The following is a 21,872-nucleotide window of genomic DNA, read 5'->3' on the forward strand; positions in this document are numbered from 1 at the left end:
CGGTCATGTCATAACAATATGGCATTACATTACCGATGGTAAATCATTGTTCATTTGAAGCAAAACAATGTGACTTTGTATGTATTATTTATCTAATTACGAACTGTGCATAACAACCAAACTATTTAATCAATTTTGTTTCTGTTTATATTACAACCGTTGACTGTCCAATCAATTACAACTGATCCAAACATCAAAAATATTTTTGCAGAACGTAACAACACACCGTACTTCAGTACAGAAAATAACTCAATAACAGAGTTGGTAATCAGATTTAGAAGTCCAACAAATAGGTTAATCGCGGCATTAACTAGTGAACAAATTAATCTTAGTAACACCAGACTAGGTCGCCAATACGTTGTTGCAAAAGTGAATTAAACCGTTCCATTCAATGCAAAAATTTTCGCCGATATGATTTGTTCGAGAAGTCTTGTTTACACTTCTGTTGTAATTGAATTCGGAATTTGGCAAATTAGCATTTCGTGTCCTTATTAAATTTGGCATTCTTGAAGCTTAGCATGCTTTACATTGAATCGCCGAAAATTATGTTAATTGTTAATTACCATACAAAGTAAGAATCGTATAAGCCAACAGTTCCTTTATTGTCCAGTTTTGACCCAGTTACGGTTCCGCCGTTGATTATTCACGGTGTTAGAAAAACAACCCATATGCCCATTTTAAACATCCATTAGCGCCACATTTACTGCATTATTAAGTGGTAATAAATTTAATCGACGGATTAAGTTTAGTGGCGAAATTTTTCCATAAATTTGCGGCAGCTGTCTGACTTACCGTCGAAGTGTAGAAGGGGGCTTGGTCGGCCCCCAGCGCTGGGAAGTAGGCCGCCATTCCTTCGGGATAGGGCGCGCTGTACATGGAGAGGGCCGGGAGGCCCGGGACTCCGCCGGCTAATCTTTGATATCCTAAAAGTTCATACTGACACGAGCACACACTTTGACCGGTTAGCGGGTCGGTGAAAAGAGGTCTGCCGGTATCACAGCATCTTTGAGACGGAGCGGGCGGACTTCCCGGAGTTGGAGCCGAAGAGGTTACTGCCATGCTTGAAGGAGGAGGTGAAGGCTGACTAGGTCCCGACGATACTGCACTCTGCAACAATATACTCAGCTCAGGATTTTTATCCAAAGCGGAAATCTAACAGATATGTACGGCTGACTTGGAACACGCATAGAGATAGGTCGACGGGTTCCACGAAATTCAAAATCGATCAGTACACTGAAATAACACTGGCTGATTCAAATTGGCGATCTGTTCAGTAACTAGAGGTCAAAAAAATGAGAAAATGACAATTCGGGGTCACTTTATGAATGAATTACAGTATAACTAGGGTTCCTAGTTCAAGGTATAAGCGCCCAGGTTTGCTGTAAATAGCACATTATAGCAAAAATATGTGTCGTAGAACATTTTAACCGATTGTATCGTGTATGGCTTTTGATTTTAGATCAAGCACATTTCGGCGTTGAACACGTTTACTATTTTTGAGAAATTTAAAACTTTTTTTGTAACTTGTAAGAGTGCCAAAAAGTCATTTGCGCCATATTAGAATTTTTTATTTATTCAAAATTGTGGGCGATTTCTGTTATCTGGAAATTATACGCCAATAATTCGGGGATTATTAATAGTAACTCCAATAAGTTTCGTTTGAAAAAACATTCTTCTCCGAGTAACAGTTTTCGAGAAAATTGGTAGGTAAGTGGGATAGAATAACAACGAAACGCCATATAAAATAAAAAAATGTTTTTATTCTTGTCTTAGTATTGTCAAGAATTAAGACAAAAGCTGAGTTAATAATTTCAAGTCAAGACAAGAAGCAATGATCAAGAATCAAGATTTCTTGTCAAGAAGACTTGAAATCTTCACTCTTTTTAGAATTTGTGAGTTGTGGTTATAGTGTAATGTTGAATATCGCTATAAAAACTACTTCACATACACTAAATTTAATAATTAATTGCAAATAACTTTTATTTTGTGAATAAAATTTATATTTTGACATTTTTTTATTATAAATGATATTAATTAACTGTTTATTTTAATTTTCGTCGTCATATTTAATCACGTAGTATATATTGCTCAATTAATTTTTCTCCAAATGTTTTCGTCATCTATTCTACCACAAACAAGAATAATAATAATTTAAATTATGTTCATTTTCTTAGTCGTCATAATTGTTGTTTTTTGTAAAACTCTAAGTAAATCTTCTATTTCTGCATTAGCTTATAATAAAAGTTTATATGAACTATTACCAAATCACTAATTGCCCTCTTATTCATAGTTTTTCTACACTCAGGTGGTTTATTAAATGTTACATTTTTATGCCGAGAATTAATACGATACAGTTGGAGTTTTCATAACCTTTTAAAATTATATCTCTTGCTCAAATCATTTCCGTAGAATTGATCAAATAAAAGACCTTCGAATTAAAATTTTCATCAAAATTAAAGTAAAATCAAATAACATGATGGTAGTCTAAAGTGACCTAGGAATGTGACGTTTTTCATTGACGTGCTTACGACATTCTTATTTGTTGTTACAATTAAATTTTATTTAACAGAGAAATTATTCTAGTGTTTTTCAAATCTTATTCTACTATTTCGGAGTTAAAAATATACCTACTTATAATAGTAACAATTTTTTTGCAATTACATTACTCTGTTTCTACACTGTTTACGTAAAAACAGGTAAATTTATATTTTTTTATAGATTCCCCAGATCATTCTACGTAGGTGTGCATTAAAATAATACATAGTTCCATTTTTTGAATAGTTTAAGTAAGTAGCTAACTAAAAAAAATAGAAAAAATTGAAATTTTATAAGGTTAAAAAAACCTTCGATTGAAATCCCTTTTATGTGATAGACTGATAGATTTTGATATGCTCTTTACGATGGAAAAACTTTTTGTCTTATAAATCTTTTATTTTCGACATAATCGGCGTTCAAACAGTGAAAACTTTTTGCACGTTTTAGTGCATTTTTTTTCGGAAACTATAAGACTTAAAGAAAAACTAAAAAAAAATATTACATTGCGCTTCAAATTATCTCCAAGAGGAAATCCGGAGCTGCTCCGGACAACAGAAGAAGCATGTTAAAAGTAAAAGAACAGAACAGTTTGTTCTCCGGTTCAATCCACAAATTCTGTCTTCTAATTTTTTAAATCACGTCTGTTTTTGATTTTTTGCCATAAATTATAATGGTCCAAAAATAAAAAAATAAAAAACTCGTTGTAGGCCTTTAAAACACTTTATAGTTCCTAAAACGGCAACAAAACGTCAATAGATTTTAAAATGTTTGATTTTTCCAATTTTTGATTTTCAGTAGCAATAACTCCACAATTTTTAAACATAATCCCATTAAGTTGTGCAACATCGCTGGAAAGCCCTTTTATTTTCTTTTTTCCATTGCCTTTCTATTTTTTATTTTCTTTTGCAACAAAGATCGTTGTGCTGTGATTGATAATTTTCGAAAGACAAAATTTATTTAATTTTTTTTTCAAAATTTTTATTTGTTTCAGGCACCCAGAGATTCGTCAACAGTGTGGATGGAACAACGTGTCGTAGCCCCCTTCGCAGTTTTTGCTACAATGGGGTGAGTCAAAAACAATACAAGCGCTGGATATAAATATTTTGATTGTATTAATCTAAAATGCGGAATAAAAAATTAGCAAAAAGGACTAATTAAACTCTGTAGCAGATTTATGATGTTTCATCAACGCAATTTTTTGCCAATAAAATCTCCTAGTTATGCACATAAAACCTCATGTTTATGTACCGAAACAAATTATTCTTCTACCAAGTTTATTTAATTACCAGCTAATGTACGAGCGTTGCTACTGTATGGATTGGTAATTAACGTAATTACAAGTTTAGTACAAAAACGATATGAATACTTGTGCAGTGATACCACCACAGAAAACAAAATCGCTGTTTATTTTCCCATTCCTTTTGAAGCAAAATTCCCGATCAAATTAATTAGCGATGACTCTCTACAAATGTAAATATTTTTACTAGTTCAAATGTGCACATCCTGCAAAAGATAAATGGTTCATTTAGCCGCTATTAATAATCCGTGGGAACGACTTGAAAATTTCATCAATAAATTAATAAACACATTACGTCGCCGGGTGGGAGGAGGGCAGAGCCAGGCCCAAAAAGCAGATTTATTTTTAATAATGGCGAACGAATACGAGATCGCATGAGTGCACATCCCCGGGGTAAATAAATAATGCGGTTATTACAGCTCACCGAGTATCACACAGTACCGAGTTGAGGCGCAACCGACACGCCATTTTGACTCTTGTAACGTTTTGTAGAAAGGCGCAAATCATAAACCAAACACCGAATAACACGTTAGTGTAATTTGAGATAATTTAACGTCTACTCTCATCCAGTTGGGTAAGATGCTTTAGGGTAGATAGGATGACGCTTTAACGATAGGTGAAAGGGAGCGTCGAGGGGAGATTTCGCACAATCGACGGGGCCGTGCCCGCCTTTATTTCCACCGACGTGTTTTGGAAACTATTACGACCTCTTCAGGGACAGCTGCCCGAATTCAAAATATGGATTCCAAAGCCCAGAGACATTTGTCATTCATTTCTAGTGAACGATTCAATTTTGAACATTCTTGGACGCACTGTGTCTATTTAGAGTGAATTAATCTGCGTTAGCCACCTACTTAAAAATTTCTTTAGAAAATAAAAACACAAAACCAAAATATTAACGGAAAATATTTCCCTATACCTATTCTTCTATTTAGTTTAACTTAAAAGAAAACTCCTTAATTTTTACTCTTTTGAGAAGTTGGCCCAACGTTGTCAACACCTAATTTTTTGTAGAAAATTTCGAAATTGTGATAAATAAAGAGATTTTAAGCAAAAATGTTAAGTATCTAGGAGTTTAATTAAAACCCGTTTAAAAGCTTAACGTTAAAATATTAGTTGTTTCAAAACTATAAAAACGCCAACATCGCGTTTTCTCGCAAAATTAGATGAAAGATATAATCATTAATAACTATTTTACAATTTTGTCAGTCTTATTTAAAAAATAATTCAATAAAATGTGACGTCGTTTTAAACAGGTAATAAGTACCACAAAAAAGTTGGCAGTTCCAGTCTTTCATTTATTTTGGAAAAAATGCCATTAAAAGTCAACAAAATAATCGTCTAAAAAAGTTTAGATAAAACACAAAGACAGAGAGGAATTTTGGTACCGCTAAGAATTTTTGTTTTGGAGATGGAATGTGTGGTCGTAAAGTGTTGGAATTAAATACTAAGAATAAGAAATGCAGATTTGCAATATCTATCTTCTCTGATTTTTATCAAGAAGTTGACGAGAATACAAAATAATCATAGGAGATGAAAATAAAGCAATTAAATAAGGGTGTCTGGTTGTGGAACATGTTAAAAGTGACAATTTTTAAATTAAAGCTGAAAATGCTCTTAATATCAAAGAAATTACACACATTTTTAACAATTGTTTATAACTTTTTTTAGACATATTTTTTGTTAAATTATTATTTTTTGTAATATTGGATTTCATTTTCATTCTATTTTACTTACTTCTTAGATACAATATAATATCTATCCTACCTATTCAAAAACAACACTTTCAAGGGAAAGAAATGCCACACAACTCATAAAAGAAAAAAAATCAACAAAAACCCATACTTTTGCCCTGCAAATCATTTTTGTCTAAATTACTATTAACTGTAAATAGTTAGTACATTATCAAATCCCTTAAAATGTGATAATGTTTTGGAACTCCTTTTAATTACCGAGTTGTGCAAAATTTTAATTTTTGGAATGCCACCCTACTATGAAAAAAATTTGTGAAGAGCTCGGAACACTACTTTTATTAAAAAACACACTGGTTTTAAAGATAAGATTATTTAGTTAGTTAAACAATTTTTACAGCATAAAAAAATTAAAAAAGTGGTGCCATTAAACAAAATTGCAGGAATCCTGTTTAGATTTTCAACAAATTACAGAGATAAAAACTAAAAACTCATAAAAACTAAGTATTTTCTCAATCAAATTTTGACATTTAATTAAAAACGAGCTTTTTTCAAAATATGAATACAGACCGAACATCAAACTTTTGCTTTTAATTTAAAAAGTTCTAATTTAAAAGTAAAAAAATCACAGGTAATTAATTATAATTGGATTCATCAAATCTAAAAATATCTGATATAATAACGATTCTTTAGACATTTGTAATTTTTAGAAACAGGTTTACAAAATAAAAATCCCAAGTCTTCTGTATTTTCCATTTATTAAAAACCCATTGTATAATATTCGGCGGATTTTATATCAAAATAACATTATAAGTTGTGCAAAAAATATGAATAATTATCGAGTTAAAATTTTAACATTTGAAATGGCACCCTGCTGTAGAAAATTTTTGTGAGGAGCTCGGAACGCTACTTTTATAAAACAAGACACTGGTTTCAAAGACAATATTATTTAGTTAGAAATCATTTTTATAGCAAAAAAAACCTAAAAAAACACCATTAATCAAAATTCCATAACTAAAAAATTAGGATTTTCAAAAAATGTTACTCTTTTTAATGGACTTGTTAAATATTCTTTTTGTAAAATAAATATAGTTTAGACAAATATGCATGATTCCATTACTTCTGCCTGACCCTTAACAAAAAAAATATTTTTTTAACAAAATTTATAGACAAAAACAAAGAAACACAAAAAACAATTTTTAGATTAGTTAAAAATTTTTTTTCAAAATATGAAAACAGACTTAAATTCGAACTTTTGCTTTTAATTTAAAGAGTTCTAAATAAAAAGTAAAAAATCACAGATACATAATTAGAATTGAATTCGCTAAAACTAATAATACCTAATACCTAATTCTTGGACATTTATTAGTATTAAAAACCTAATTTTATAATATTTATAAGGTCCCTCAAAATAGCATTAAAAGTTGCGCAAAAATACTAGTAAACATTTGAAATTGTGTCTAAATAAATTTTTGATTTCTGCAAAACATTTTTGTAGTTTTTTTTTTGGTCAAGAATATCTAAACATTTACCACAATCCCCAGTAGTTAATTCTTTCACTTGTCTTCATAACCACAAAAATACAGTTTCTAAGCAGTTTTCGAGAAAAAATAAACATGTTAATAAAGATTTGTTCTGGTTTCATAAGTAATTTGCTCCATATATTTAATTATTTAATTACATTTAAATTAGTAACAAATTCGAATGAGATTCAAATTTAACTTTCTTGTTCTCATCCAGTTCATTTAACTAGAATATAAGAATCACTTGTTTTTTCCGAGTTAATTATCAGTCAAATTCCTCCTCCTCCTATCAGCCCACGATCGTATTTCACAGACAGTCGCGTGAGAGTAAAAAGTGCTCCTCCGGTGTCATAATTCACGAAACACGTATAAATTTAGTTATGGTAACGTGATTCAAACTGCAGATCAAACGGTAGCAATGACGGAGAATGATTTATCGCCGGATTATACGCGATTTCACCAGTCTGAAAAAGCTCTCGTGGCATGATTTAGGATCAGTGACATTTATTCGATCTTGTTTCGTAAAATTAATTCTTCGCCTAATGTTTAACACCTTTAGATGGAATGCCTCGCTGTGTGTATTTGTATAAAATGTTTGAAATATATTAGATTACACTGTTCTATCCTTATTAACATTATTTATAGCTTCCTCCGGCTAAGAAAGCATACATAATGTGCTTAGAATGAATTATTCAAATTTTTAATTTAACTGGAAGGGAACTAATAAAGTCGTAGCTGCGATGGTTTACCTTGGTATACGCGTCTAGACTTTGGCAATCAATATTCATACGAATTCCTGCATTTGACACACTTATTTCGCGACCAATTGAAGATCCATCAACTTCTCATTACCAAAAAAATGCCATTGCCTTATTAATTAATCGGTTTTTTATGCAAATGCCGGAATTTGATAATTATAACCGGCGGATACATATTTGTAATGAGGTTTCACACTACGTTAATTTAATTAAATGCAGCGATCAGCAAATGGTCACTTGTGTTTTTTGTTAAGAAAAATTCCAAAAACTACAACCGTGACGCGCGTTAAATTTGCAAATGTATTCGCGATATTTGCATTATTACATTTTTATTGTCTCGCTTGTATTACTTGTGTAAATAGTATTTTTCGTTATGTTTCACAGTTAGTTTAAATAAAAACCCTTATCAAGCCGTGTTTCAGTTATGAAATTAACATATCTGCTGTGAATTTTTAATTTTGAAGCGCAAACAATGGGAATAACATCACAGGTTTAATTTATTTTCACATTTATCATGCCCGGGACGAACTAAATACGTAATAAGTTTTTTGTGTGTGAATTTGAATTTTCGCCCAGAAAATAATTCGGGTCCTGTTGTAACAACGCTGTGGCATTGACACGTGCCAGATATTCGGCATTGCTAATATTAATGAGCGCTTAAAACCGCATGCGATTACCTAAATTTGGCGAATGCGAGATTTAGTGTCTCATAGAAAAGCAGTAAAAAGCAATTCGTCTGACAAAAGGCAAGTGCGCGAGCGAGAGCGGCCCTTGTGGCCCTCGGCGGAAGGCCGTTCCCGTCCCTGCCATTAAATATAATTCAGCAGATGGTTGAACCCTCCGTGAGTGTTAGTAACGCCGAATTTCACCCATCAAAATAAATATTAAATCGTTATAAATCACGCAGGCTGGGGGCCCATGATCGATTGTTTTTGGGCATATTTGGTGGATGGTCGTGCGTTGGCCATTGCGACGGCAAAAAACGTCCCCGAAGAACAAGTTTGGAAAACTGCTCGCGATCATAAATATTGAATGCAATGTGGAGCGTTTTTATATTTTAATTAATGGTAACAAGGACGTTTTACAACAAAATGATAATTAATTTTAAAACTGTCTACGTGACATGGTATTAGTGATGACTTGGCTGTAACCCAGTGGTAACTTTGTTGTTACATTAATTGCTACCGTTTTTCTTGCATTTAATTAATCTAAAATGAAAATGAACTCGCTTTACAGTTGGCTTTAATTAGGGATTTTTTCGCTGCCAAACATGGACGCGCCAAACCGTCGAAAATCGCTTATGATTCACGTGCTGGGTTATTTACTACTTAAAACGGTCGCAATCAGTGTTACAACTAGCCAAACTAATAGCCGATAATTAATGCTACATTTATATTTATTGACTTACTTATAAATCATTATAATCCGCAAATTTATTAGCCGCTTGATTGGATTTGAAGCACGCACGCACATTAATATTAATTCCCTTTTTCTCCACTCAACAAAAACCTATTTGTTCAGTGTTGTTGTCTCAAGACAAATACACACATTTAAATAGGAGCGACAAGCAATAGGTAAACACCACTTCACAAGTTTATACTTTTGCGCCACGTACTAAAATCATTGAATGAAATTAACGCCAGCTCACGTCTCTGAACTAATTGGCAGCTAAACACAACCATCAAAAATTGCGTTTTTCCCGCTTTCGTCCACATTTTTCGAATCGTAATAAGCATAATATATCAACGTGAGCTTATCGGTATTTTGATCGCAGGAAATGCTTTTTAAACGCGCTGCTTACAATAATACCTGACGTGAAACCTAACTCGCCACAGCTGTATTTCTTTAATTCCCCTTCGGTTCTAATTAATCAAAATTTTGCACAATTCGAAGCTGTTTTGTAGGCGTTTAGCGGAAAGTGTCGGAAGTTAAAAGGCGTTTTCCACCTGACTCATCAACTTCTATTAACAAAACCGCCTACTCTTTCCAATTGAGATAAACTCTTGCCAACAATACATTTCCAACGTTTTGATACCGTTTTCTCACAAGTGTTTACACACGTCGGTGAGGCGCAAGTCGTTGTCGAACTAATTATGGCCATTCTGCAGCAGGATAATTGCGGACAATGATGACGGTCGTTAAAAAATAATAAGATGATAATTTTGAGTTGATTTTAATTGGGTTAATGGCGCTGCAATCTGCTCTTTTCTTATCACGTCACCAGCGTTTGTGAAACGAAATAAAATGGAACACGTCATTTTAGAAACTATTCCTAGAGCTTATAGAGTTTAGAACAATTTTGGTAATTTTGTTATACCTACCTATAACGAAATCAATCATTGCTGTTTAAACTCTATAAAGTAGATACATATTTTACACTGATTAAAAAATTTGATTTATTAATTTGTGTAGATATAAAAATACACCACATATTATTTTTATACACTCATTAAATGTATTGCCAATGATTATTAAAGTTATGAAAAAAAAATCTAGTAAAACTTTTAACCATACCTTTTGTTTAGCTATAGATGTCAAACAAAGTATGAAAGTTACCTTGACTTTCTGACGTTTACCTATTGACTGACTGACATATTTTGCTAATCATTTACCTAATTTTATAAAGTCAAATTTGCTTCATCTAAATACACTTCTGTTCATTGAAAAAGCGTAGGTACAGTTTCATTTTGGTTGTGTAATTTAATCTTTAATTGTTGATTTGGCAAAAAATTGTTAGTATTGTCACTGTCACAAAATATGTTTTGATTTTGAATTTGAACAATGATTTTTGAAGTTCGAAATTCCATCTCAATTAACTAGTATTCAAAAAGCACAAATTGTGGCCAAACTTAAATGCGAATGGTCAATGCGAAGGTTGACGGCAGATTTAGTTGTAAATAAGTTTAGAAATCAGTCATCATACTCTAAAATACCGGCAACATAGTAGCAATAATAAAAAATCAGTTTCACAAAAAAAAATTGCAAAATTGGCATTCACCTCTTATACGCTTTTTCAGTGAAGTGTACTTCAAGTTTAAAACCATTTTAAAAAATATCATTTTTAAAGTAGGAGGTTCAATTACAAAATTACCTCTCGTCTTGTTTTTGCAATTTAAATATCTGGTTGAATTAATATTGTCCAGAGATAGTTTATAGTTTAAAGTATCTAAAAGTGTTTTTTGCAACAGTTACATATTATTTGCAAAAATTGTTTAGAAATTGCATTTATATGCAGATTGCAGTTTTATGCATTTGGTTAGATCTCATTTTTTTTAAATACAGCATAACTGATTCCGCCTGTATGTACCTACTTAAAAATGCCTTGAACATTGAACATTTACTTAATAACTTAGGAGTTTGGACGCTAAGAAAAAACTTAATAAGTTAGGAAAGCAAAGACTATTTTCAGGGTGTAACTTTTGGATTGTCATAGAAGACAAAAATTGACAAGAATTTATTAATAACACCCGTTAAAAATCATTGATTGCAATATCAATCAAACTTGACTTATAATATATTATATGTAAATAATTATAATTTTTATAAGCCTATTTGTAAAAAACTAAATTCTTCCGATGTGAACTTGTGATTTTTCAACTCATACAAACTGTTATTTGGTAAAGTTTAGTTCAACTGCATACATAATATACACTAAAAATTGATGTTTTTTTATAAAATAATTTTATATTTAATTATGCGCTAAAAGAGACTTTATTGTTACATGAACACTGTGTTGTAAACACTTGTCTCTCACATCTCACTACATTTTTAGACACCACTGTATTTTCATGAAACTTTGTTTTATTTTCAAAAATATGTTAGTGGTGTGTTATTTAAAAATTTGGTAAAAAATATGAACCAACTCGACATAAATCTTTTTCTAATTAAAATCCCTGTAACCAGATTGAATTATAATTTAATGTCGGCATATCATACAAAATCTAATTTTTAATTTATAGGTACATAACCAACCATACAACTGAACATTCTTAAAAATTGTAACATTTCCTTGTTCTGAACACTTCATGGAGTTTATTTTTGGAGCCACAAATAGCATTTACACCACTAGAGGCGACAAATTTGCGATTTTTTAAATAACAAGTAGGAAAAAAACGACATTTCTGCTCTATCAAAGCTTGTTTTATTTTCAAAAGACAGGGACCTATTCACAAACAGATTTGTTCATAAAAAATGAGACATTTTTCTGTTAAAGAATTGGATATATTACCTACACTTCTTATATTTTTGTAGTTGTTATAGAACAAAAAGTCTCGTATGGTGGTTTATTTAATAGTTTCAAAATATTTTGGATTTATTGTTTGTTATTATCATTTTTAGTTCGTATTAGTTCCTGATGGGGTTGTTATTGTTGTTGTTGTAATTAGTCTGAAATTTTGCGTTTCGGGGAATCCCCGGCGGTTGGTCGTGAATATCTGCAAGTTTGTCTTGTCCCGATGCAAATTTATGTAAAGCTCTGTAGTTGGGTTAAATTGGTGTGGTCCGGGTGCCGACTTAAGTGCGTTGGTATTAAGGTCATCGTTAGGTGTAATTAGTAGTAGCAAAGCGTGGTAGTAGGTGGTGGCGTTGCGGGGTGTGCGCAGACACCCCCGTGAGAAGAGAAATAGTACCTGAGTATTCGGCGATGCTCGGAAGCCAAACTGGGACATGGTGTGTGTCCCAGTCGCTGCTGCACTCACTGAGTCGTCGCCAAAGGAAGCATGGCTTCCTGCACACCCGCACTAGGTCACAGCAACAAGAAGAAATAGATTCGGTGGTCGTCCGTCCGTCCTCACCACTCACATCAACTAGCGCCACGTGTCCGCGTCGCGAAAAATCCGGTAGCGCCGCTACCGTAACGTCGGTGCACCAGGTGATAATTGCGGTCGGCCTGGGCTTCTTTCGGTCGGATTTTTGCGAGTCTGCCCAGTGGGTGGAGCGGAGTGGGGCAGTGGGAGGGGGCTGCGGTCGGCGTCTCCGACGAGTCCTGTTTTTGCCACCGACAGAACGCGACTACTGATGTCACGGAATTCTTTTAACGGCGACAAATTGTCGCGATCACACAACACAAGCGCAGTAGTCGCGGCGATCCGTTAAAAATTGTCGCGAGTGGGGACTGAGCAGAGCGCTCTTTCTGAGATACATTTTTGTGGGGCCTCCCCTCGGCCACCGATTCATCCACCACCACTAAAAATCGCGCCCTACTTCTTTTTCTGTCCCCTCCTGCGGCGCATTTTTCCCCTCTGGAGGGCGAGCCGGCGGCGGATTGAAGAGCACCAAGCTCCGCCCTCCAGTCTCGCCCAATCCCTGCGACCGCGTGATGGATCGACCGCGTGCAAAGCACACACAAACCGACGTGGTGTGTTTGCACCTACAGACACCGCCGGAACGCCGACGACGACGACGCCGCCGCCACCAAACATCAAACATTACTACGTCAACCGATACTTCTTTTCGCAACTCAATTCATTTATTATTACTTGATTTAATTAACTAATTATATATTCTCCGTTTGAAACTTATTAAGTAAAGTTAGCAAAAATTTGTTTATTATTCAAAATTATTTTGACTCAGATTTGCTGAAAATAATTTATGTCTACTTAATTTTATTCGTTTCTAACGAGACGTACAGTGGGTCAAAACCATAGTGTCGTGTCTCTCAGAGTAAAGACCGCAACCAGAATACAGTGTTTCAATTTTAAGCTTAGAATGTGAACTGGAGCGGATGTGGACGAGTGTAGTAGATCACACTGTTCACATTCGACTTACAGTTGAAACTCTGTAGTGCGATCTTTACTACAAGGAAACACGACATTATATTGTTGATCCACCGTACACAACTCATTTATGGGTGAACCTTAAAAATGACAGAAGTATAACTAAAAGCATGACTCAGGAAAAAAGACCATTGGTACTCAGAACAATGCATTGATTATTTTTTTTATTTACCTATAGGTACTTGCTACAATAAGTCCATCGCACCTACAGGGAGATTCACAAGATGTCAGACAATCTCACTGGTGGTGATAAAGTATATCAAACTTAATTAAAAGTTCTTATGACAAAAAAAAACGTTTGGGTCTTTTTTCACGAAATATATAGCTCTTCAAAATAAATTTTTGAATTCAGTTTTTGGACATTCCAAAATTTAATAATTTTTGTACGGATACATGTTGATAAAATTTACCAATTAATGTCTTCTAATGTGTACAAAAGAATAAAAAAATAAAAAACTTGACAATTCGACAATGAATAAATTTCGACATCATATGAAATAAAAGTGCACTGTTGCTAATGAAAACAAATTAAAAATCGTACTATAAGTATAAAAAATCAAGAATGAAGTTGGCATGATATATACTATGAGACTAGAGATAGGACATTGCGGACTTGTTAGCGATTCTAACAACAATATTTAATTAATTAATAAGCAGCACACAAGTTCTTGTTTTACGGACAAAAAAACGGGTTGTTTCTCGTCAATGTTTATGTGTCGATATATTCAGTTGCAATAATTACAACAACAAAACTCTTTTACCATAAATTGGTTTGGAATTTTTACCGCAATATTGCACCAAAATTTACCAAACAAAAAAATTATTCCATCTTCATTTTACATTACAAATTTTTGCTCTACACCGTAAAGTAAAAACACAACTACAGAAGCACAGTTGCAGGCAGGATATCTAGTTTTTGAAATATTACGAATTATGTTCTACAAAGACGATTTTCGGATATTAGATTTATTATTTTCCTCTCGCAAATGGTTTGCTTATAACTATAACAGCAGTTAAGTCAGGTCAGGTCAGGTGAGGTCGGTTTATGGACACGACATTTTTAATTCTTTCAACTGTACTATAAAAATTACCGCGTGTAATAAGTTATAAACTTATAATACATATTTAATGAACCGATTTAGGACTTTTTACTAACTGACTAATCCACACAAAAACATTTTACATTGAATTCAAAATTTAAATAAGAAGGTCTTCTAAGCAAAATCGTATTGAGCTAGTTTGGTTTAGTGTGTTTAATGGATTTCTTTCAAGTTTTTGAATATGAACTAATACAAACAGTAAATAACAAATTGGTTGTCATTATGACTTACGGCGAAAAACAAAAGTAACGCAGCAGTTTGCAAAAAATAATATAAAATGAATTACCCACCTATTTATTGTTGACAAGTTGATACAATTAAATACTACATCCTAGATCGATTTCTATTAGTTTCTGCTATATCGTTAAAATTTCTTCCTTAAAATTATAATCACCTATACAGGGTGCTCAAAAACTGGCGCACTAACTCAGTGGTACGTTATTGAGAAGCAAGTGCAGATTACGGGAAAAATGTTAAAAAAATTCCTAAAGTTATATTTTAAAAAATCTGGAGCTACAAACTTATTGTGTTAACTTCTTTAGTTTTCATTATTTTTTTATATTTCTATGTTTCATACTAGGTAATAGTTCCGTAACAAAACGATGAATAATTATTTTAAAATTTATTTAAATCAGATTTTAGTAGTTTTTTTAATTTAAAAAAAAATAAAATTCATCCAAAAATTCACAATGTGTAGATGTGCCAACACTGGGAATTATTTCCTAGGAATCTGTTTCAAAAATAATTTATTTTTATTGTTGCTCAATTTCTATTGCGATTATGACTGTTAGACAACGTTGCCACATATCATTTACCTAAAATTACTTATTTATCAATAACTTTAATACAAAGATTTTTTTAACTATTTTTACCATTATATGTAACCACTTCTCTACCACACACCATTGAGTTGGTGCGCCAGTTTTTGAGCACGCTGTATAATAAATATTACAATTTATTCATAATATAAAAAACATTTTTACACCGTTAACAGCAATAAGTATGTGTTCAATGTATGATTATTTGACACCTATACCTCTAATAATTATATTTCGTATCAAAACATAAAATTAGAAAGAAAGATCAAAAAATCAAGATTAAATCAAATTTAATTTCAGTTCACCGAAACTAAGGCACGATTACTGTCCAACTTTAAAAAATTATAAATAATTAGACACAAAGAAAAAAAAATAAAGGAAAGACAAACAATTGTTTCTGTTTGCATAAGACCATTTATACAATGTCATTTCAAACGGTTATGAATTTACCTTTTAATATGTAAGTAACTAATTAATCAGCTTTTTACGAATATTATTAGAATATCTACCTGCTTCGTATAAGTAAAATTAAAATTAACAAAATTTATCAGTCTAACAATCTCTCGATGAAAAAATCTATCTCCACTTGAATATGCATTTAGAACAGAAAAATTCAAATTTATGTTATTGCTGTTGTTAGCAATTTTTAAAATACCAAATTAAGAAGAATTTTCTCAATTTTGATAATTTTATTTATAATTATTCTGCTATTGCAAATTTTAATCCCATTTTGTTCTCCTATTAGGAGTAGGTCATTGAAATATTATTAATAATTTATTATTATTATTATGTTTAGAGAAAGCCTTGTTTATTATTTAGTAGGTAAATATTATTTATATTTGTATACCTACTTATACATTTTGTCTTTCTTGGAAAGGAATCAGAAATTATTAAGTAGGTACATTAAAAAACAAGAGTTTGTGGTAAAACTAATACAAAACGTTAAACCGCAAATCTTACACAACTTCAAACCACTGAATATAATAGATCTACATTACATCGATTTGTGCAATAGGTAGATTAAATGATTTAGAATATTGTTTATGTACACCATAACTTTCCACCGAGATAATTTAAATCGAAACCGAAATAATTTGATTTTTGTAAGCTTTTCGTGATTGTTTTTTTTATCAGATTTTTGAACTACGGATCCAAAATTGGCATTGTTTTTTTCATTTGACACAGTCAAGTATGCGTTAAACATCTGCCAAGTCAAGCATTTGTTTATCTCCGTTGAATTGAATGTCTTGCAGCAAGTGCAGCACGGCTGAATGAGCGCTCTTGTTGCGTTAATTAAAAACAATATCAAGACATTCTCCGTAATGGAGTCAAACCGTTTGTACAGCGTCGGCTTCTCTCTTTATCGAACGAAATAAACACACAACTAATCTCTGAAACGGTTCAACCGTACGTGAGAAACGCAGATTAAAACTCTTTGCGTTCGTGTTAATAAAATAAGTTGCGTCGATTTCCGCTGATAATCGCGCCAGGAGCAGCACCGTACAGTCAAGGTATAGAAAGAGGGGGGCAAAGTGCCCGGAATGGGGGTACACTTTTTGTTCTCAGCTAGTTAGCGGAACCGCCGCTTAGCGTCGTACGCTAGAACAAGTCGACACGCTCTCCAACTTGATAGAACAATGTCAGATGTGCGATCTACTTCATGCTCAAGTTTTAACATTAATCTTTGGAAGATTGATGAGCTTCAGCTCGCTCGACTCGAGCTGAAAACGAATTTTCAGTTGACACGGACAGGATACGACGCCAGGACGAAAATAGGAGCGATTATGACACGTTTGATTTGTAAAGTAGGCAACCAAAAAAACGAAATGTACCTGAGCGAACACGTGGACGGTGCACGTGGGTTACTACTCGCCAAATCTATTGTAAACAAGTAAACATCTAATTACAATGTTTCCTCCAAAAACTCTTTTTCATATCATGGTTTATCACTTTCAGTAACTACACCTTTTTCAACCGTATTTCAGCTGATAACAGCAAATGAATTTCAGAAAAGGTCAGCTGTAATTCAGTGTAACAAATATGATTTAAGAAAACATATTTCAGAAAAGGCCAGCTTTAGTTTCAAAATGCATAAACTGCTGGCTATTAAATATCCTTTATTTTAAAATAAAGCTGTTACATAAGCTAAGAAAGAAGAAAAAAGCAAAAATAAAGAACATCAAGAACGGTGACCAGAAAATAGCCCACAAACATAAATGCCCACAAGAAAAAAAACCCACACAGAATAAAGCCCACATCAAAAAAACTCACACGAAAAAAAGCGCACAGTAAAAAGAACCCACATGGAAAAAACTTACACCAAAAGCTCACAGGGAAGAAAGTTCACACAGAAAGATACCCACTTACAAAAAACCCACAGAAAAAGAAAATCAGTATAGGCTGTATTGATCTACATTTCTTCTCTAGTTTTTTTTTCGTTGATAAACTTTTTTATTGTCTTTCTCTACTTAAAGTCTGCTATTTTTTTAACTTTCAAGCCAGTTTTTAACTTTTAAAATGTAATATTCATTTTCCATTTGTTATGTAGGTAATTTTAAAAAAAAAATTATCACCTATTGCTGACGATGATTTAATTAATTAAATTGTAACTAGTCTTTATTTTAATTTTTTATCCCAGTTGAATCACCGTAGTTGGCGTAGTTATACGAGTGATAAAAATTTAAAGAAAAAAATACAAATGATCAGTTTTTCAACTACTTAAAACCGCTTTTTATTTTGGTAGATATGTTATATAATTTCTGAGATATTTAGATAATCAAATTTTTTCGAGAAAGTAGAGCTAGCTTGTTTTTTCCCTGTAAGTTAATTTTGTATGAGCTTTTTGACACTTGGGCTTTTTTTTCTGGGTGGGCTTTTTTCATTGTGGGTTTTTTCTTTCCGTGTGGCCATTTTTCTTATGGGCTTTTTTGTGCGCATTTTTCGTGTGGGCTTATTTCATGGAATCATCAAAAACATTTATATTTATATTTATAAAAAATATATTAATTTCAAATAACGCGGTCTGAAAAACACCTTACAATTCAAAATTATTATAGTACAGTCACGATCAAGAAAAATGAAACCCCCAGCAACCGGACCAGATAGCAAAAGAACGACTAAAATCTATTAGGTCATAAATTTTAACAAATAGGCTAGTTTACAATCTGTCCAGCTAGTTTAAACAATGTCCAGCTAGTTTATAAACGAACACATTAACTGTATCATGTCGAAAAGATTTGTGGCTGCGGTTTAAGGGTGTCATTCTTCTTGATCGTGACTGTACATACTGTAGGCCCGGTTTCAGCAATGCGACTTAAGAACAAATTCCCAAGGAAATGAATAAAAAAAAACTATACACAAGCATTAGACAAAACACACTTTATGGACAGTTTTATAAATTTTTCAGACTATATTTTGAGTTATTTTATTGATTTTTTCGTTCACTGTTCGGACGGTTTCTACAAAATCAATTTTGTATTATGTCTAACTACTTCAAATTCCAGTTTCTTAAAAAAGTAGTTTATTAAATACTCAAACGAAATAATATGTGGTGTATCTGCTAAAAATATATTTTTACTGCAATAGCCCGGAAAACTTATCACACACAATTCAGCATTTGCTATTAAATACTTTACCTATATTTTTCTATACGCTTCTCAATGTTTTTTTCAGAATTGTTTCTACAATTTGTTATTGGCAAAATTAATTAATTTGTGTTACATTTCTGAACAAAAAAAAATTCTTATGTAATTCTGAAACAAACGATGTTTTGTATAAAAAAAAGAAAACATTGACATTAGCCCTCAAAATTAATTAGTTAGATAAAAATTAAAAATTCAAACAATTTTTTTCACATATTTTTCACAAAACGTTTTTTAAGCATCGTTTGTTTTAATTTCTTCAACTGTATCAAATATCTCTCACACGTGGTAAAGTGATGAAAGACGGTTTCAATTGCATTTTACAAAAAATGTAATATCTTTTTGAAAAATTTTAAGCGAAAATTCACGACTCAGCAGATGCGAATGTGATGTGAGACGAAAAGTGCGTATCGATTTTAACTAGTGACACCGATATTTACATCCAACAATCCTAAAACCCTTGAGTTGAGTGTAAACACGAAACCTTAAAAGCTCACTTTTCGCCACTAAATTTATGTGTTTTTTTTGTCTAAAAAAACTCTAAACAAGAAATGGAATGTTTGGCTTTGAATCCGCTTTGCTTCTAAATTTTCTATCGGTATTAAATAACAGTTTATAAACAAAGTAAATGATTCAACCACTTGTTTACAATAGAAGCAATAACAAAGCAAGTTGTAATTCTTGTTTCATGTTGTTATTTACTGCTGATTATGGTTACACACACCTAAACAATACATAAACGTCCTCTATTCTATATACTGTGAGCATGATTTCTATTAAGCGAATTATTCTTGCAAGCAAACACAAATTTGTTTGACTTTAGAGAATTACTAAACCGTCAAGGAGTAAAACTAATTTATTGGTCATTGTTCTGTGCAAAGAAATGAAGAATAACATTTGCAAACACATCGCAGTTAAGTAATTTGTGTAAATTTGTAATATAACCACCGCTTTGATTCGAAATATGCGAACAATGGTCGGTGCCTCAACACAATGTGTTTTAATAATAAATTGTTTTTTATATTCACTTTTAAGTACCTTGCTGGCTAGTACCATCCTCGTGGACTTGGCTCATATTCGAACTCCAAATGAATAAAAACTGTCACAATTTCACTCGGAACAAAGCACTTGCTTCCAAATGAATGTAAAGCAATAAACTGCTTCGTAACAATCAACCATGCAGGTACTTAATCATGCGATAATAAGTGCTAATAACCTTATAGGTTACAGTCACAATGTATATCATTACTGTTTTAATTTTCAGTGTGTCAACTAATATGAAATATTAATACCCATTGTAGTTAACATTCATAGAACCGTTGCATTAATGTAAACAAATGGAAAGTTTGTAGAATGCAAAAATCATTGTTTTTATTCGTGTCAATTTGAATGCATTTAGTCGCTGGAACGAATTAACTCGTTCCTTGCTTCAGTTCGAGCAATTATCTTTTATCATAAAGGCCCCAAATGTAAACAATATGTGAATGTATAATGTCGCCTCGCTGTATCTCTGTTGTTTCACTCATGTTTCGTCGATTACTAAATAAGGCAACCCGCTCTCTAATGATACTGTTCCAAACACTGTAACGAAGTACACGCTCTGTAAATAATGGACAGCTCACGATTTAAAGTTAGGATTCCAGGTTAAATGTAAAAGGGAATCAAGAGAATCTAAACATGGTACAAGTTCAGCATGGGACGTCTATTTTTTTTTAACATAACTAAAGTGTAGTGGAGTCGGGTCTGGACCAATGAGAGAAGAGTTGAAGGCAATGGGAGGCCTCTTCTCATTAGGATGCACTTTCTGTAAACGCCTCTTTCTGATTACACGTCAGGTGTGACTGATTACCTGGACTCAGCGCCGGAAGTACACAGGGATCTAGTACTGGTCCTGATAATCCGGTTTTCAGATTTGTTTCAGTCGAGAGATGGGCTCTGCGTGCGTGAAAGGCTGCCTATAGGTGGAAGGCATTTCACCAACAAAACCAAAACCAACAAACGGGCGGTAATAAGCATTTTGAGATGGTTAGATAGTTAAAAAAGCGAGAATGAAACAATAAAAATGGTTTTATAGCGATTTTTTTCAAAAATCGTTACTAAATTTGATGGAAATCTAAAAGAGCAAAAATTGGAACAGTAATTTGAAACGTCAATTCAACATTCTACAAAATAGAGCTCTTAGAGTTTCGTTGCGTAGGCGATTTTCCAAAGTTTTCTATTTAAAGTATTTTTTATTAAAGCCCAAAGTACCATTAACAACATTAAAATAGAAACCCGTCTTTGATCTTGGGATAGAGACGATGATTTTGAGTCATTTGTAAATGAACGTTGTGTTTTTGTGTAATTTCTCAAGCTTTATTATTTAAATGTGTTATTGATTAGCGATTAAGAGTTCTTAGAGTTATTTTTTTGAGTTTAAATTTTAAATTTTCACGAGGGTTTTAACTAATTACTTTTTCATTTTTGTTTTATAACAGTTAAATAACAGTTTTATGTAGAAACAAATTTTAGGTACACATGTTGCTCCAGCCAGTTGGTAAAGTAGCCTTTATTCATATTTAATAATGTACTGGTTGCAATTAAGCACGTAAAAAATTAAGTTTGCCAAACCTTAAATAACTTAAATAACTTTAAGAGACACTTAAATGTTAATGTTTTTGCAAAGACAATTTAAAATCCTTTTAAAAGATTCAAAAATAAAAAATATCGTTATTCAACTTTTAAGAGACTTCATC

General features: G+C 32.5%; 1 protein-coding gene across 2 annotated transcripts in view; it reads right to left on the reverse strand.

Moving 5' to 3' along the window:
- mirr (mirror) overlaps window positions 1-20,306 on the reverse strand; it is a 43,883-nt gene extending 23,577 nt beyond the window's left edge. The window contains exons 1-2 of one of the 2 annotated variants that reach the window (XM_064359700.1): window positions 20,176-20,306; window positions 793-1,107 (exon numbers count right to left, since the gene is read on the reverse strand). In XM_064359700.1, coding sequence (XP_064215770.1) covers window positions 793-1,107; window positions 20,176-20,193 — 333 coding nt within the window. In that variant the 5' untranslated portion in view covers window positions 20,194-20,306. Of the gene's footprint in view, window positions 1-792; window positions 1,108-12,432; window positions 12,970-20,175 lie in introns of those variants that run through there. The other variant, XM_966583.4, reaches the window with a different exon arrangement.
- Between the last annotated feature and the right edge of the window lie 1,566 nt (window positions 20,307-21,872).

Source organism: Tribolium castaneum, chromosome 1 (genome assembly GCF_031307605.1).
Source record: "Tribolium castaneum strain GA2 chromosome 1, icTriCast1.1, whole genome shotgun sequence".
Taxonomy (NCBI): Eukaryota; Metazoa; Arthropoda; class Insecta; order Coleoptera; family Tenebrionidae; genus Tribolium; species Tribolium castaneum.